The following is an 18,869-nucleotide window of genomic DNA, read 5'->3' as shown; positions in this document are numbered from 1 at the left end:
GGGGGGGGAGTAGCTGCTGAGGCTGCTTATGTACCAGAAAACTCCTTATGGAATTTGGGTCCTTAGTTTGGGACTTTAAAGTCGTGGTTCCATAGGCCCTCCCAGGTAATGACCCTGTTAATGTGTTTGCTGCTTCTGTCCCTAGATCATCGAGTAGTGGATGGCTGGAGGCAGGCAGCCATCCAAGGTACAACAGCTGGTTTCTGTTCGCCTGGAACAACAAAGGAGGCGAGAGAGTGAGAGGATGCTTTTGCTTTAACTTTCTACCCTTCTTTAGTGCTTGAACTTGTTTTTTGGTTTGTTTGTTTTAGAAAGATGTATTAACTTCATGAATGACAAAAAATGAGACATGACTAAGCTAGACTCAAAAACTTTCTTATTACATGGGTGAGAAAAAAGACATCACGTGCCCTAAACCTATTATTTATCATCTGTAAAATATTGTCAGTAACATCTACTTTGCAGAGGTGCTGGAGGGATAGACATTATTTACATTAAAAAATCTCATGGAGCAGCTTTTACATAGTAGGGACTAAATAAATCATCATTGTTTGCATTATTAATAAGATGGTACGATATGCTCTGTTTGCAAATTCACTCATCCTGAAAGGCACAGAGAAAATAAATGTCCATTCTTTATTTCTCAATAACTGATCTGTTCTTTCACATCAGGTCCCTAGGGGAGCAAATGGTTTGAGGGCCAGGAAAGTTACTTTGATTCAATTATTCAAGCTTACAGCCAATCTTAAATCCTTTCCAATAAATGCTGTGTCTTTGGGGACAAATGCATAGACTTTCCATTGCAGACCCTGCTCTCTCACCCATTTCTTCCTGCATAGGGTTTCCAGATTTAGCAAATAAGAACACAAGGTATCCAGAAATATTTGAATTTCAAATTAGGAGCAAAGAATTCTTGGGGAGTATGTGCTGTATTATACCTGGCATATTTATAACTAAAGAGTTACTTGTGTCGCTGGAATGCTCATGTCCTGGACCTCCTGTATTTTTTCCTGGTAGCCCTGTCTAGGAGAATAGGGTAGGGCCATGGTCAGTCCAGACTTTTTCTGCACTTGGATGCGCATTGGGTCATGCCTGGGCCAGTCCCTGGGCAGTTGAGCTGTGTAAGCTCACCATGGCCACAGTTGGCTCTCTCTCAGCTCAGCCAGGGTTCAGGTGCTCCTTGGATGATTCAGCCTCACCATGCCTTGCCGTGACACTGGAGACTGCTTTGACGTCTGCCACATCCCCTTTGGGCCTGGACTACTTGTCCACTTCACAGCCTAGGCTGGAGTGCCTCTAAGCTCTCATGATGTGACTAAACTCCCTGGTTCTCCACTTGACTCACTGTTACCTAGGCACTTCTGATAATGACCCCAAACCAAACCCAGTGCCATGGAGCTGGGTCTGTCTCACAGGACAGTCAGTGACCCTGTAGGACAGAGGCCAAACTGCAAAGCTTTCCAGAATGGACAGCCACTAAGTAGCTAGTTTCGAAGCACATAATGGTTTCAGAGGCTTCTTCCTCCGAAGTGGGGAGCAGAGTCCTTCTTCATAGTCTGTTCCTTAGTCTGAACACTCCTTAGTCTGCCGAAACCTGTTCACTTTGGGTGGCTGTGCTACATTTGAAATACCAGCGATATAGCTTCCAGCATCACAGCAACACACAAGCCACCATAGTAACAAATGGACAGACAAGTGTGACAAGGATGGCAAAACTTGATCATCGTACATACTTTGGACATGTTGTCAGGAGAAGCCAGTCCCTGGAGAAGGACATCAAGCTTACTAAAGGGGATGGGCAGCAAAAAAGGAGAAGACCTTCAACAAGAGGCTTGACACAGTGCAGCATTCCCTTTTGCTGGGCATAGGGTCACTATGAGTCAGAAACCAAATCAAAAGACCCTAACAACAACAAACTAAATACAGATCTCAACTGCTGGCTTTGCAGTTAGCACGCAGTGAGTTACCACCATACCACCAGGGCTCCTTGAGCTCAGAGCCCCTAAGTCCAGTGCTCCCTCTACTCAAAGAGTGTGTTTCCTCCAGCTGTGATGTGATCTTCTCCGATGAGTTCATAGCATCCCCCAGTCCCCACCTGAAGTAAAGCAAAAGCTTCACCCCCGAACCGATCACAACAATCGACATATAACCCCCTCCCAGAGGGACAAACACAGAAAAGTGGATGAAGGGAGGCATTGGTGGGTATAAGTCACGAGAAAAGTAAAAATTTATAAATAATCAAGGGTTCGTGAGGGAGGGACATGGAGGATGGAGGCGATGAGCTGGTCCCATGGGCTCAAGTAGAAAGAACATGTTTTGAAAATGATGACAACCTATGTACAAATGTGCTTGACACAATGGAGGAATGGATGGGTTGTAATAAGATGTGATAAGAGCTGGAAGAGCCCCCGATAAAATGATTTTTGAAAAGCAAAGTTTTACCCCAGGCTGCAGTGTTCCCATAGGAACCCATCGCCTACCTCCCCTTCCTGTTTCTTCCCTTTACTCTCCCACAGGCCACCAGGCCACTAAGGGCAGCGTGTAGAGTCAGAACTACACCTGTCCACTCTATGTGGCCTCGCACCAGCTATATTCCAAACACGGTTGTAGATGCTGGAAGGAATGGCAAGGGGGACAAGTCCTCGACTGTCATGGAGCCCCCATCCTGGTGCAGTTGAAGGACCATAAACACCTCACTGTTAACCACATGCTACGATGCCCTAACACTCCAGGATGAGTTCTGATGAGCCGTACAAAGACAAAGGAAGCAGGATAAGGGGACAGGGGCTGGTAGTGTGGTCGTCGGGAAGAATGAGTGGAGAAGCCTTTGAGCAGATTGACTGAAGGGGAAGAGAAACCAAGCACATGTCCTGGGGCAGAGCACTCTAGTCTTGGAGAGAGTGGGGCAAGTGGGAACAAGCTTGGTGTGTGTAAGACCCTGCAGGGAAGGCAGCTAACTAGAACAGAATGAGTAGAGGAAGAGAGAAGAGCAGATGAAGTTAGAAGAAAAAAATCATCTTGCATGCCCTTCCTATTCATTTTAAAAGATATAAAATTAATTTAGAAAACCCCCTCCTTTTCTTTCTGGGCTCTCTTTTTGCTAAAGAAAATAGAGAAGTCAACTTGCAGATACACAGCTTATCAAGAGCCACTGATGGGTGGGTTTTGGGTCTCCACGTTGTCTATGCTTCTTCAAGTCAATTTGAGTGCTTGTTTTTGAACGTACGGTACCTATTCCCATCGACATCTTGTGATCACACAGGCTGGTAGGCTTCTTCCATGTGGACTTTGTTGCCCCCCTGCTAGATGGCTGCTTGTTTAACTATAAGCCTTTAAGACCCCAGATGCTATTTCTTTCAATAGCTGGGAACCATTAACTTTCTTCAACACATTTGCTTATGCATCCATTTTGTCTTCAATGACTGTGCCAGTAAGGTGGGTATCATACAATGCCACATTATTAGAACAAACCATTCTTGTACTGAGATAAGATTTAAGTAGAAGCCCAAAGTCTGTTTCCTTATTGTAGTTATATATATATACACACACATACATATAAATACATTGACTAATATGCTTATCTTTATATATTTACATAGATACATACATATCTCTATTTATACCTATATATTATATGATCACTTTCTAGCTCTTTCCTGTTTCTTTTTTCTTTCCTCCTGCCTCACTATTATGTTTACCTATCATTCACCTCTCAGCTGTTCCTCTCAGATATATTTCAATTGATCAAAAACGACCCAGAATGCTACACCCTTCTCCCTGTGGGTCTTATATCCCTTGCTACTCCCCTGTCCCTGTCACTAGTGGCTCCTGGCTGCCCTCCTCCTGCCTCCTCTATGCCCCCCCACCCCCACTCCCTGGAACCTTCAGTCCCGTTGATGTCTCCTTGGGATTGCTTATCCTGCCCATCTTATATAGACAGACACAAAAAAGAAGTAGGAAAAAAGAGATTATGCAAACAGTTCCAAGTCTAACCTGTATGACAATTGGACAGGCCCTCACAGAAGGGCCACGATGGGGGTGGGGGGAGGGCGGATATCCAGGGTGGAGTCTGGCACTGATGAAACATATAACTATCCTCTTCTGTAGTATTTCCTCCCTTGCTATTATGGTTCCAGTTTTACCTCATTAATCTTGTTAGACCTGCATCTATTCATTTATATAATGAAGATCGTCTGATGCATGAAATACAAGATAGATAAACCCATCAGAAACAGTAATGGGAGCAACAATTCCCTGGGGGTACAGGAAGAGGGGGGAGGGGGAACCAAGAGCGAAGATGACTATATAACCCCACTTGAGGGGAACGAATAACAGATTTATAGGTGAATGGATACAGTGGATCAGGTAAGATATGGCAAAAAGAATAATAATAATAATTATTATTTGTAATATAAAAATAAGGGTTCCTGGGGGATATGGTGTGGGAGGGAGGGGATAAAGAGGAGCAGATATCAAAGAGTTCCAGGAGAAAGAAAATGTTTGGAAAATGATGGTGACAATAATTTACAATTATGCTAGATTTAATTGAATTGTGGATTGTTGTAATATCTCTAAGAGCTCCCAATAAAATGATTTTTTTTTTAAAGCCACTATATTTCACTTAGCCCCGGAGAGCAGTAAGGTAGAGCAGTTGACGGCACAATGGAAAGGTATGCTGGCTGCTATCAAGTCAAATCGGAGTCCTGGCAGCCCTGCGATTAGAACAAGGAGCCAGGACTCGGCCGTGGGTCATCCTCGTCACCACTGGCTGTGGGAGTCCGTCGATGCAGCCAGGGTGCCCTTCCATCTTACCAAGGGTCAGCCTCGTCCTCGGAGCTTCAGCTTCCCCTCCACACATCCCGTCCACCTCCAGTGACTGATAACGTTCAAATCAGGGGAGTCAGACGGTTGTATGTTGTGATCCATACGTTTCCACCGACTGGATTTCAGAAGTCACCGGACCTTTCTTTCTCATCGGCCTCAGTCTGGAAGCTCCAACGAGGGCTGGCCACCTGCAGGTATTCTGAAATAGCCGAGGCAGTTTCCAACATCAGACCCACATGTGAGCCCCGCCAGGACAAGCTGACAGATAGGTGGCAGACATCGGAACAGTTTCCTATGTGGGAAAATGCTTCTGCTAGACTAATAACTTTTTACAAGGGATTATAAAAAACCAGAGGAAGATACGACCTGCCTCCTAGAGACGTCAGGGAAGACATATTGGCCAAAGGCAATAGGAGCAAGAAGTAATTTACTGGAACTCAATTGAGCCCACATGGGATTTGAATCTGGATCGCAAAAGTGATGTTACAGGGATGGAAACCAATTGTCAGTGCTCTGTGAAATGGTGTTATTGCTATCAGGATAACTTTTGAAAAGTACTATTCTGACTGGCTTTTTTGTCAATAACACGCATACAACATTAGAAAGGCAGGCCTGTACTGGCCCTCGGAGCCAGCCTTACTGCATCCCTCCTGGGGTGCCCCACTAGAGTCCACGCAGTTAATGCTCTTCCAAAGACCGCTGTCTATTTCTTGTTCTCCACTAACGGCTGTGTTTCTATTTCTCTCCTGACTGTGTTTCTACAGGTCCTGGAGTCCCCAAGGTGACCGTGCACAGTACCATAGATAATAAGAGTGAGTACCACTTGGTTTTCCCTTCGAGCTTCTTGAGACTCAAGGGAGCCATGCAAGATGCATTCCAGGTTAACTGGGCCCTATCTTCCTATTCGGAGACAAAGAGAAGGGTCCTAGCCCCTCAGTTCTGAAGTGACCCTGGCCATGGACAATCCCAAGGAAATGTGATGTAGGGAAGGGACAGTCCTTGAGGGATGTCTCAGAGGGGCAGCATCAGGGTCTCCCCAGCTTTCTGGAATGCTCTAAAGCAGCGGTTCTCAACCTGTGGGTCGTGACCCCTTTGGGGTTGCCTGATTCATCACAGTAGCAGAATTACAGTGATGAAGTAGCAACAAAAATAATTTTATGGTTGGGGTGGGGTCACTACAACATGAGGAACTGTATGAAAGGGTCACGGCATGAGGAAGGTTGAGAACCACTGCTCTAAAGAGTCCAAACCTGAGTGGGCTTGAGCAGTATGCCATCTTCTAAGGCCCTGTTCTTAGAACATCAAGGCGGGGTTCAAGGACTGGGAGACTCCTTCCTTTAGGTGCTCAGGTGCACCTTCCCAGTGTGGAGGATAGAGCTCTGGAGAGTCACCTGCAGAATACATAGTGCTTTTGTGCCTGAAGGGGCCCCAACCAGGAGTGCGTGTGTGTCAAGATTTGAAATGTGGAGGGTCATCGCAGGCTGACCCTAGGTATATTGAGAAGCAAAGAGTCTCTGTGCCCTCCCTTCTAGGCCTTCATCTACCCCAGCCCCCAAACCCTCATTCTTTCCTTTCCCTTACTCCAAATCCTCCCCCACACACCCCAATCCCCACTTCTACCAGGACACCTTTAGCTTCCCTCTGTGGTCCCAGCCCTGGAACCACCTGCCTCCTTCAAAAAACAATCATAAGAATCCCACTGCCATGGGGTCACCCGGCCCTCTTCTTGTCACCCGGGGATGCTGTCTCCCAGCCGTCACGCGAAAGGCGGGCCCTTGCCTTCTACTGATGAAGAATAGTCAGGTGAGGTCAAAGGTTCCACTCACAAAGGTTTATGAAAACACAGGAAGCCGTTTGTTATTTTAGTGGAAATGAAGGGGGACTATGCAGCACTACCCTGGCCCCCCTGCAGTTGGCGAGCATACAGAATATATTCATTTTCCTATTCTAAGGGCCTTATACAAATGTATAAAAGAGTCTGGAGAAATGATAGGGTTTTCCTGGATGAGGCTGATAGAATGTGAGAGCAGTTGATCCCCCAGATGGGCTCCTTGGCTTCTGGTTGGAGTCACCCCAAACCTGCAAGTGTCACTAAATGGATGCCGACCATAGTGTAAGGTGACCAGACATCCCACTTTTGGCAGGACAGTCCTGATTTTTAATAATTTTTCCCGCATCCCACGGCATTTCTTAAAAGTTCCGATTTTTGGAAAGAATGCACGACAAGCTAGGGTATACGGTTTTCGGCTGCCATGTGACTATTTCTCCAGGATATGAGTTTTATCAATGGTGTCCCGCTTTTGTCCCGCTTGACCAATGTTAAAATCTGGTCACCTTACCATAGTGCCCCTAGAGGACAGGGCAGAGCTGCCCCTCTGAGTGTCCAGGACTGTAAATCTTTACAGAATTAGACAGCCCAAGTGGTTGGAGTTAACTGGACTTATTCTGGGATGTTCCTCTACACACTGTAGTGGAGATCGTGAGGACTGGGTCAGAACGAGGTCTTTCTGAACAGCAGCTTTCAAGAAAACATTGATCTCCTTTATTCTGAGCGGGGTGCAGTGGTGAGCAAGAGTTGAGTCTGTCTGGCTGGGAGCTTCTGCTCTGTTCGGACAATGGTCCCTCTCGGTACATACTCCTAGAGCTCTTCGATTACATGAGGAACTCCTCCCTTTTAGCTCTTTGCCCCTTAAACTTTTTATGAGAATGGCTTCCTGGAGGAGTTTTCTCCAGGGCCCTACTATTTCCCATCTTCTTTCATTCTGACTCAAAGTTGGCTCACAGGGTTTCTAAAGCTATAAAGCTTTTTTAAGAACAGATAGCCCAAACTTCCCTAGTCCCCTCCCTCCCTGAGCAGCTGGCAGGTTTCAACTGCCAACCTTCATAAGTACATATCATCCTGGGCTTACCTTTTTTTCAATTGGGTACTCTGTCCCTGTCAAGGATTAGAATCTGGGAAGAGGCTTTGATTCTGTAGGCTGTGGGGTTGGGAGAGAGACAGATACCAGGTCTTCCTAGGAGCAGAAACTTTGATGTGGAGAATGAAATGTGAAATCGTTCATTAGACGTTAGTAAGGAAGCACGAGTAAACCCTTGCTTATTGGGCAGTCCCACTTGTGCTCCACAGTAGAGCATCTCTGCGGGTGGGACAGATGGTCTGCTTTTGCTTTGACTGGACCACTTTCACCTCTCCTGGTAGCCATCCTTTTGATTGTGCTTTGGCTTGAGAGTCATGCTGGTAAAGCCATGTTTCAACTCTTGTTACAATTCTTCCAAGAAATGCTTCGGGATCGTATTCTTCTTATTTAAAATCTCCACTGACATCTCCGCTCTTGTCTGCATTCTAAGCTGGGTGAAGTTCTGCCACCAGCCCATTGAAACAGCTGCTTGCCTATCATTCTTGAGTCGGTACTGTATACACTGAAGGTGGCTAGGGTGTTTGGCTATTTCTGCTGCTAAGCACTGACCTTTCTCAAGTAAGGCATGGACAAGAAGAAGTGTTTCCTTGAAAATGGGTGTGGATGATCGGCAGTTGTGGGCTTCACCTTCAGCAATGTCCCATTCACCCTTAAAACGGGTTGTCCACTGATTTTTGAGAGACCCAAACTTTTCCTAAAATGTCGATGATTTCATTATTCTTCCACCCAAGCTTCACCATCAATTGGATGTTTGTTCTTGCTCAAGGTGAGCAGCATCCCTATTGCCCCAACAGAGGTTCTTTTCAAACTCATGTTTTCCCCTTCTCAGCGCCTCAAACTTGACTCTGTTCCCTCATGTCAGAACCCGTCCAGGTGAGGGTTATTTGGATGCAAGAGAAATCTAGAAATCTCTGCATTGTTTTTTCATAACAGGCATTTTCTACTCCCTTGGTTGAAGGCTCCTCATACAAGGAAACGTGTTGGAGGGTGATTTTGCTCATGTGGCTGAATGAAAACATTACCACCTAGGCCAACATTTTGTCATGCAAACCACCATCAAGCCAAGCTGTGACCATTTCCTTGTGAGTCCAAAAGGCTAGAAATATGGAAGCAGCCATGGAAGGCTTGCCTTTTGGCAAAGTTGTCCTAAGGATCACTGCATGAATGATAGTGAAGCAAGCCTATGTCTTCACTCCGTGCACAAACACTTAGAAAATAGGTTCTGGATCCCACTTCTAAAAGTAATGCGAAGTTTAGGTGGGAGTCTGCATTTTTCCTTGGGAGTTGAATCCCAGCAAACCTTTACCAAATATCCTCTGAATGGGTGCAAGGTCCTAACATGCTCTCCATTCTGAGATGCTTTACCAACTGTATTGGGAAACCAAGCAATAAGTGTTTCCACCTGTTTGGTTGAACGGTTGCACGAATCAATCTGTCCAATCAGAACTGACAGATCCAGGTCCAAGAGAGACATCTGGATCCCATTGTGGAGCTCCAAAAGTAAATCAGTCAACTTAAGAAGTATTCAATTATTTGCCATTGAAGCATGTTCCCCATCTCTCAAGGTTCCACTCTGTCCTGTGTGAAATCTCACAGGGAACCTGGAAGGGAGACCCTTGTACTTTATCTCGACCAAGTGTTGATGATCAGGAAACTCGGTGTTTCTATCGCCGCATTTTGATGTGTAGAATTATTTTTATGATGTTTCTTTTATAACTTATTTAAGGAGCCCTGGTGGCACAGTGGTTACATGTTGGTCTGCTAACCACAAGGTCAGCAGCTCAAAACCACCAACCACTCCATGGGAGAAAGATGGAGCTTTCTGCTCTCGTAAAGAGTGATAGTGGCAGAAACCCACAGGAGCAGTTCTACTCGGTCCTAGAGGGTGGCTGTGGGTTGGAATGGACTCGTTGGTACCGAGTTTTCTTTACTGAAAGAGTTATATTGGAGCTCTGCGTTCCCATTGTCTCATTCAAATTGTGAGGCTATTCCACTTCAACCTGCAGGTTTCAGCATTTCTGTATCTCAATTTTGTTCCTAAATCCATCAAAATGTTGATTTAAGAAACCCTGATGCCAAACTAAGTTAGAAAGGTTATCATTAGATGTGACTGCTCTGGCTGCTGCCGGCACCCTCCTCTTGTCCAGGGTCTGTTTATAATCCGACCAAGTGGATTGAGCAGCACCTGGAAGATCTCTCAGATACTAGATACAGTGCCTGCAATTCCATCATTTGATATGTATCCCTGTGCATTACATCCTTATATCTGTGTGAAACCTTCTCTTAACATGTAAAAACCCTTTATATAAATGGGGAAAAAACCTTATATAAACTAGGGTTATATTTGGCTATATGTAAAGGAAAATGTTAAATAGCAGTTACTGAAGCCCAAAGGAGCTGTATTTCATAATGTGTTCAATGACTGATTTTTTTAGGAATAGATAGATGGTCATGTCCTTAATTCTAAAGCACCTCTGGGTGAATTCAAGCTTTCTTTCGGTTTGTAGTTGATCACAGTAATGTTTGCAGCTCAGATTGCACTCAATGGCACCTGCTTAAACAAGATGAGAGAAGTTTCTCTCTTGTATAAAGCTCAGAGATGGCGCTGGTAGCTTCCTGTCTACAGCAGCCCACCACACTTCTACTTGCCCATTCTACTCTCTTCAGCTGGTACTGTTCATCTGGGGGTTGCTACGTGATGCAAAACTTATCATGTCTCCTAGTCTAGCCCCAGACATGGAGAAAGGGGAGAGATCAGGAGATGGGCTTTTCTGTAGGAGAGACAGTCAGTCCCCTTAGGCTGTCTTCCAACAAGCGCCAAATGACACATCTGCTTACAGCTTAGTCACACGATTACAATTTAGTCAGAAATAAACTCCTAGCTACATATTATAATATGGATAAATGGCTTGTAGCTGGGCTTCTTGCCAGTTGAAATAGAACTGGGGTCTCCTTAACCAGGAACCAATTGTGGTCCAGCAAGTTCTAACTCACCACAGTGCTAAGCCTCTCCTAGAATTGTGTCTATAGGTTTTCCCATAGTGGCTGGTTTCTCAGAAGTAGATGGCCGGTCTTGCCTTAGGAGGTCCCCTTGGGTGAGTTCGAATCTCCCACCTTTTAGTAAGTAGCTGAAAGCAGGAACTCCCGCTCTACCGAGTGACTCCGGAGTATCCTAAGTCACAATGGCTGCTGTGAAACACACCACCCAAACTCAGGCTTAACAAAACAAGAATTTATCTTTCCCTCACACAAGTCAGATTTGACTTGAAGGCACGCTTTGGGTATATTTAATGAGCTTACTGTCTGCCTACAATATAAGATATAAGTAGATAGAAAAGGAAAGAAATTGTAACAATAGCCAAGGATAGATGGGGACATCATAAAGAATTAGCTATCAAATGTTTACATGGTTTGGGCACTCATTTTGCGATCTAGGGTCTTTGTCAAACCTAGAGATGAGGTCTGAGAAGCCTTGAGGGAAGAAAATCATTTCTAGTTGTTGTTGTTATTGGTGGTTGGTAGTATAAAATGCCAGGCAGTCAATTCTGACGCAGAGCAACCTACTACAACAGAAGGTCCTGCAGCTGTGCGTACACACACCTGTGGGAGAAATTACGTCTTGATGGAGACTTCCATATAGGTGGAGCTTGAAGACACGACGCTGAACGAAATAGGTCAATCACAAAGAGGTAGCTATTATACAACCCCACTTATATAAAATGACAAGAAAAGGCACACACAGAGAGAAAAGTTCTTCCTGGTTACCAGGGGTGAGAGGAAGGGGGTAATAGCGTGTTAGTGAAGAGTAAGTTTGCACAATTAATTATGATCAACGCTATCCATACGGCGGTCCACGTGTGAAAAACTGCAATGGCTATAGTTGTGGTGTTTACAATGATGAACAGCAACAAGAGAATAGTTGCTGATGCTGGTGAAGTGCCTCCGAATACTTCCTGGGATTTTAGTGGCACGGGTTCAGGAGACATGCCAGTCAAGTAGCCGAATAACATGTTAGAGCTTCTTTTCTACCTCCTAGTGCTTTACATAGTGTGTGGGGTCTTTAAACCTGCACGCTGCTATCTCTGGCACAACAATTGGTATCTATTTGCCTGGGGTAACAGAGGAAGAAGTCAAGTCAGGAATTGGAGGAGGCTGTGGACAGTGTGGCTAACTGCCTTCAGGAGCAATTTCATCTTTTGTCATTGAGTCCAGATGAACTGGATCATGCCTGGCTGCCCTGACTAAGCATCTTGGTCAAAGAGTCCATAGATGAATCCCGATTAAAAAGGAGAAAATGCAGAACAGAATTTAAAATCATCGTGGACTCCCGACTTTCTAGAGCCATGGAAGCTGGAAAGATCCCTGAAATAATGCTGTGGGGTAACCTTGAAACCCTAAATAAAAACATTCCCTGAAGTCTTCTTAAAGCCAAGCAGGCATCTAGTTCAACCAGCAAAAACGCTCTACCCTGAGCAATCTACACTAGAACTATCTATTTGGCATCAAACTGACAACCCAACCGTGAAGGGTTAGATGGGAGCTCTAGGGGCCAGATGCTGGCAAATGAACAACTCAGGAGATTGAGAATGGCGGCACAACTCAAAGATTGCCGTCAGTGTCCCTGAATTGACATGTGGAAGCTGTTGGATTGGTGTAGGACTTGGGTGTATATCCCCGGCACTGTCAGGTCAATGCTGGACTGCTCACTGCAGGTGGAGCTACGAAAAGATGAGGGGAAACCGTGAATGCCTATTATTAAATGTAAGAAGCCAGTTGGCTAAACCTGGAAGTTGTATGACTTCATAGAAAAGGCAAAAAAAAAATTTTTTTAAGATACAGTAAAAAAAAATAAACATGGGTTGCCAGAAGTTTGCGGTGAGGGGTGGGGGAATAGGTAGTAGATTATTTTTATTGTTTTCAGATTGGCTACATGGGCACCGCAGAATCTGCCGCATATTGAAAAGAAACATTGCCTGGTCTTGAGCCTCACCCTCACCCTCACCCTCTCCCTCACCCTCACCCTCACCAATATTGTTACACTGAATCCATTGTAGCAGTCACTATGCCAATCCCTCTCCTTTGGGGGCTTCCTCCTTTTCAATGACTCTCCACTTTACCCAGCAGGATAGCCCACTCTGGGGTCTGGTCCCTCCTGATTACGTCCCCAAAGTATGTGAAACAAAGTCTCAGCTTCCTCACGCCTAAGGAATATTCTAGTTCTATCTCCTCCAAGACCTAGTCGTTTACTCTTCTGGCAGCCCCTGATTTAGTCAATGGTCTTTGGCAATACCATACTTCAAACGCATCATGTACATGTATTCTTGAGTCTTCCTTTGGCATCCCCCGGGTTGCACATGCATGTGAGGCCATTGACAATACCATGGCTTGGGTCAAGGGCAGCTCAGTTCTCAAAATGGCATCTCTGTCATTGAATACTTGAAAGAGGGCTCATGCAGCAGATTTGCCCAGTGCAATACATTGTTTGGTTTCTTGACTACTGCCTTCCTTAGCATTGATCCTATCAAATGAGTTCCTTGACTGCTTCAGTCTTGTCTCCATCAATCACATTATTGTTTTCAGCACATTGCAACTCTTCTGTATGAAACTAAATGATAGAGTCATGGCAGTATGAGTTTTTCAACACCCACAGATAGGACTGTACAACACAAGTACAAACTATGGACTTTAGTTAAGAACAATGTAACCGGGTTATTATTTATAGGAATGCATGATGTTAATCACAGCAGAACTTTTGTGCAAAGGACAGGGAGCTACAGGGGAACTTGATACTTTCCGTGTGGTTTTTCTATAAATCTAAAACTGTTATAAAGTATTAAGACTACTTTTATAAATGAGCATAGGTCCATAAAAAATAATACCCTATAATAGGGAGAAAGAAGAAATCTGAAGACAAAAATGGGGCAAGCTATTGGGAGGTTTAAGAAGTTGTTTAAATTGTTGAATACAAAAATGATGGCCTGAAATGTAAACCTCCCTCAAAAAAAAAAAAGAAAAAGAAAAGAACTGTCAAAAAAGTAGTAGAAATTAGTCCATATAGGACTAAGTACAATGAATATACTTGAGTAAGTCACTTCAGAAAAACAGGTTGCAACCCCTGTCCCAAGAGCATTCTGAAAACAAGGACATGGTTGGCCTGGGTGTCAGGCAGTAGAACACATCGCAGAGCAGCACTGGGCCCAAATCAGGAACCAAACATTTCTTTAAGGACTGGAAGGACTTGTGAGCTTCACAATCCAGCCAGGCACTGTGGGGACACATCATAAAACCAGAAAAAACCAGCTGTCATTTGAGTCCCTCTGACTGCTGGTGACCCCATGTGTCTCAGTAGAACTGAAAACCGGTTTTCCATGATTGTTTTACAGAAGGAGAGTCCCAGCCCTTCCCTCAGATACCTCCTGGTGAGCTTGACTCTTGCCTTCTGATTAGAGCCGCGTGGGTTAGCTATTTGCACCACCCAGTGACTCTATAGCCAATCCCCAAGAGATGAAATACGAAAAGTCCTTTTACAGAATGATAGAATGTTCACAGAATAAACTCAGGGGTTAGCAGTGATGCTAGAAGCTACTTTTCTAAGTTGTATGAAAGTGATTATCTCATGGAGCCCTAAGTCAACGGCTACCAGTCATCGACCCATTGACTCCTCACTCCCTAGTTTCTTTCACCTCTCAGGTTCCACTTACTTCACCCGTGGCCCCAGGAAGGAGTGCTTGACTCCTCAGAACAGAAAGGATATTTTGCCCATTAGTTTCCAAGTCCCTCAAAAGTTCCTCAAGTTGTACGTTAGCCTATGTTGGAATCACCACCTGTGGCCTAGAAGTGACCCCAGAGCCTTCCATTTCTTTTCTCTTTTTTTTTTTTTAAATCATTTTATTAGGGGCACCTACAACTCTTATCACAATTCATACAGACATCAATTATGTAAAGCACATTTGCACATTCATTGCCCTCATCATTCTCAAAACATTTGCTCTCCACATAAGCCCCAGGCATCAGCTCATTTCCAACCCCCCTCAACGCTACCCCCTCCCTCATGAACCCTTGATAATTTATAAATTATTTTGTCATATCTTACACTGTCCAACGTCTCCCTTCACCCACTTTTCTGTTGTCCGTCCCCCAGGGAGGAGGTTATATGTAGCTCCTTGTAATTGGTTCCCCCTTTCTACCCCACCCTCCCTCTACCCTCCCAGCATTGCCACTCTCACCGCTGGTCCTAAAGGAATCATCCGCCCTGGATTCCCTGGGTTTAGATTTCCTATCTGTACTAGTGTACATCCCCTGGTCTAGCCAGATTTGTAAGGTAGAATTGGGATCATGATAGTGAGAGGGGAGGAAGCCTTCAGGAACTAGAGGAAAGTTGTATGTTTCATCATTGCTACACTGCACCCTGACTGGCTCCTCTCCTCCCTTTGACCTTTCCATAAGGGGATGTCCAATTGCCTACAAATGGGCTTTGGGTCTCCACTCTGCACTCCCCCTCATTGACAATGATATGATTTTTTGTTCTGATGATGCCTGATACCCGCTCACTTCGACAGCTCACACAGGCTGGTGTGCTTCTTCCATGTGGACTTTGTTGCTTCTGAGCTATATGGCTGCTTGTTTACCTTCAACCCTTTAAGAGCCCAGACGCTATACCTTTTGATAGCCGGGCACCATCAGCTTTCTTCACCACATTTGCTTATTCACCCGCTTTGTCTTCAGCAATTGTGTCGGGAAGGTGAGCATCATGGAATGCCAGTTTAATAGAACAAAGTATTCTTGCATTGAGGCAGTACTTGAGAGAGCCTTCCATTTCTAATGCAGGACTCTACTGTCAGGGGCTACGCCAATCAGTACCCTTGAATCATGTCATAAAACCCTTTTACCCAGATACTCTTTTACTTACTCCTCATAATTAACCTATAAAAGAGGCAAAACAGCCACTATCAGGTCCATGCTACAGATAAGAAAGCTGAGATTCATGTTGTCAGAATACTAACAGCTAAGACTTTGTTTCTTCTGAAATCCTGATGGTTCAAGGGCAAATAATCTCAATGAGAGAAGAAATAGGAAAGTTTTAAAAAAGAAAAGAAAAAGTATATGGCATATTTTCTAATGCACTCTGATTTTTAAAAAAATCAAATAAACTTGAAATTGCATTCAGTCTTTCAGTAAATATTGATTGAAGGCTTATTACATGCCAGTCACAGTGTGGGTCTCGAGAAGATTTTGTGATTTGTAAACCCTATCCCCAAATTCATCTTCCTTATATCAGAGTGTCCAAACCTACAGGAATAGGCTTTGGGCTCATCTGAGAAATAAAAACTTGCAAATGAAGCTCCTGGTAAAATTTCAAACCTTGCTGGCCCTCTTTAATTCCATACTACAGCTGTTGTCAGTGAGTGATGGTTGGGATAGTCTACTGAAGTATTTAACCTTCAGTGTGCCGGGTGTCCTTCCACAGTGCGTTCTGGCCCACTTGTGTTAGCACTGAACAAAATCAACCATTTTGCCCGGTCTTTCAAAGTGGGCAAGTCGCAGGTGTACAGTCAGGTGATCGATGCTCCCAGGTTCCCTGCATAGCACAAAGGATGGTTCCAGCCACGTCTCTCCACAGCCTGGGTGGCCATGGGAAGGGTCTAGCCCAGGACAGGGTCGGTACAGCATTTCCCAGGGGCCTCCGGGTCTCCTCAGGTAGGTTTCAGATTCACTGAGCAATTTCATGATTAAAGGACCCTCAAAGCGCACAATAGAAGCAGTCACCATCCCTATGGGCGCTGTTCCTTATATCTAAGTTCAGCCTGACCTGTTCTTCTGCGCCATTAAGATTCCACAAACCCCCTACCCATTTGTTCTTTTCCTTCTGACCCTGTTGTGAATGTCTCCCTCTCCCCCTACACACACACACACACACACACACACACACACACACACACAATCTTACTACCATTGTGTAATTCTAACTCATAGCAATGCTGCAGGACAGTGTAGAGCTGGGTTTCCAAGACTGTAAATCTTTACCTGAGCAGAAAGCCTCCTCTTTCTCCCTCGGAGCAACGAGTTCAAACTGCTTACCTTGTGGTTAGCATTCCATTGTGTAACCCAGTACACCATCAGAACAAATCCCCCTCTGGGATATATGGAAAGACAAGAGCTCAGAGATGGATAATCAGAGACTAGTGATAACAGCAATACTCCTGATGGCAGCCAGCATTGATTGCCTATTTCTGATGGGCTGGGTTCTTCTTAGGAGCTTTGATGGCACAGTGCTCAACTGCTAACCAAGATGTCAGTACTTCAAACCCAAGGGAGAAAGATGTGGCAATCTTCTTCCATCCTGGTTTACAGCCTGGGAAACCCCATGGGGCAGTTCGGCTCTGCCCTTCGGGTCACTGTGAGTTAGGATAGACTCCTGACAGTGGGTTTGACTTTTTGGCTTCGGTGCTACTTGTTCAATGGTAGAGGCCTAGGTGGGAGGCCTAGGTTCCCTTCACAGTCCAGGCTCCCTCACACACAGCCACCACCCCTCTGTCAGTGTACACGTTGTGTGTGTGTGTGTTACTTTGATACTGGCCACATTGTAGTGGAGCTTCCAGACTAGGAAGAAAAGCTCGTTGATCTACTGAAGATCAGCCAGAGAAACCCTGTGGATCACAACAGTCTAACCCACTGGTCACGGAGATGGTGCAGGGACGGGGTCATTGTGCATGAGGTCATCCTGAATCCATAAAACATATTTTAATTTTTCATCTTCAAAACACTGTATGGGGCAGAAACTATGATTTTAATTCAGAAAGTGAAGCAAAGGAATTTGGGAGAAGCAAATGCCCAAATTCACAGTTAGAAAAGAGACAATGTTGAATTTTGAACAGAACCGTGTGGTTCCAGAGCTTGTGATCTGCCCGGCTGTCTCAGAGCATTAGGCAAAAGTGGTCGTGTCCCTAAGTTTTCCTTAAACACCTTTACTGCGTGACTTCACACACACACACACACACCCCTCTTCAGCTCCATCTCTGCCTACGTCATCACCGCTGTCTATACCTGCTCAGAGGACTCACACATCAGAGCGAGATGAAGATCCCTCTTGGCCCTGAGAGCTTGTAACCCTGCTGTGGACTCTGTGGCATGTAAATCTTTCTCTCCATTAAAGATCTATCAGAGAGTAGGTTGAGGCTATACTTTGTAGATGGGAGGGGACTTGGCTGGGGTGTTGAACTTTCCTTTCTCAAGCTAGTCAGTTAATCTCTAAGGCACCATTCCTGTCTAATCGGCCACTATTTTTAATATGACCTTCAAGCCACTGGCATTCAAGTCAGCTCTGTCTCACAGCGACTCCATGGGGCCCAGGGAGAGCTGTGCTCCTTAGGGTGGTCAGTGGCTGGTTTCCCATAAGTAGATCACCAACCTTTTCTGAGGGGTCGCTGGGCAAACTCAAACCTGTAACCTTTAATATTGCTGTCAAGTTTGTTAACCATCTGCACCCAGGGACTAATGTAATTCTAGTGGCCATTTAACACCCTGTGCCAACATGCCTCAATGCTTGACCTGTCCTATTGGGCAGATTCCTTCTAACGATCCTATAGAGTTAAACAATTCACCCGAGAGCACATGACTAACTTCAGAAAGGGTATTCTCACTGCCAGCGAGTCAATTCTGACTCATAGCAACCCTGTAGGACAGTGCAGCTTTCTGGGAGTAGAACACCTCATCTTTCTCCTGAGAGGTGGGTGGTGGTTTTGAACTGCTGATCTCATGATTAGCAGCCCAACTCCCAACCCACCAAAGTTCCTCAGAAGGATTAGAACCTTGGCTTTCCCAACTCCCAAGCACACGCTCTTGACATGGGGCTATAGTAGATGCATCCCTGGGAACAACTTCATTCTGGACCTCGGAATTCAGGAGCTCCTGCCCCTGTGGTGGTTGTCACTAGGTAAATGCTCACAGTGGCTGCATCTTTTATCACTGCTACACGCACAGTGTAATTGTGAGGTAGATCTGCATCCCTCTTGGGGCTTAAAGGCCTCGCACTACTTCTGAACAGGGCTTGCACACAAATAGACCAGCCTCATGAATCAGGAGGCATTTTTGACCCAAGATGTGGAATTGAGCAGGGAAGGCGGGGGG

General features: G+C 45.1%; 1 protein-coding gene across 1 annotated transcript in view; it reads left to right on the top strand.

Annotated features, from left to right (window-relative positions):
- The window catches only part of DPP6 (dipeptidyl peptidase like 6), a 398,654-nt gene that overhangs the window by 340,469 nt on the left and 39,316 nt on the right, over positions 1-18,869 (top strand). Inside the window, exon 15 of the mRNA XM_030885622.2 lies at positions 5,589-5,636. Coding sequence (XP_030741482.1) covers positions 5,589-5,636 — 48 coding nt within the window. The remainder of the gene's footprint in view (positions 1-5,588; positions 5,637-18,869) is intronic.

Source organism: Echinops telfairi, unplaced genomic scaffold (assembly GCF_000313985.2).
Source record: "Echinops telfairi isolate 266 unplaced genomic scaffold, ASM31398v2 ScPeMD7_31;HRSCAF=116, whole genome shotgun sequence".
Lineage (NCBI taxonomy): Eukaryota > Metazoa > Chordata > Mammalia > Afrosoricida > Tenrecidae > Echinops > Echinops telfairi.
Note: the sequence above shows the minus strand (reverse complement) of the source record. Positions and strands in the feature narration are given on the sequence as shown.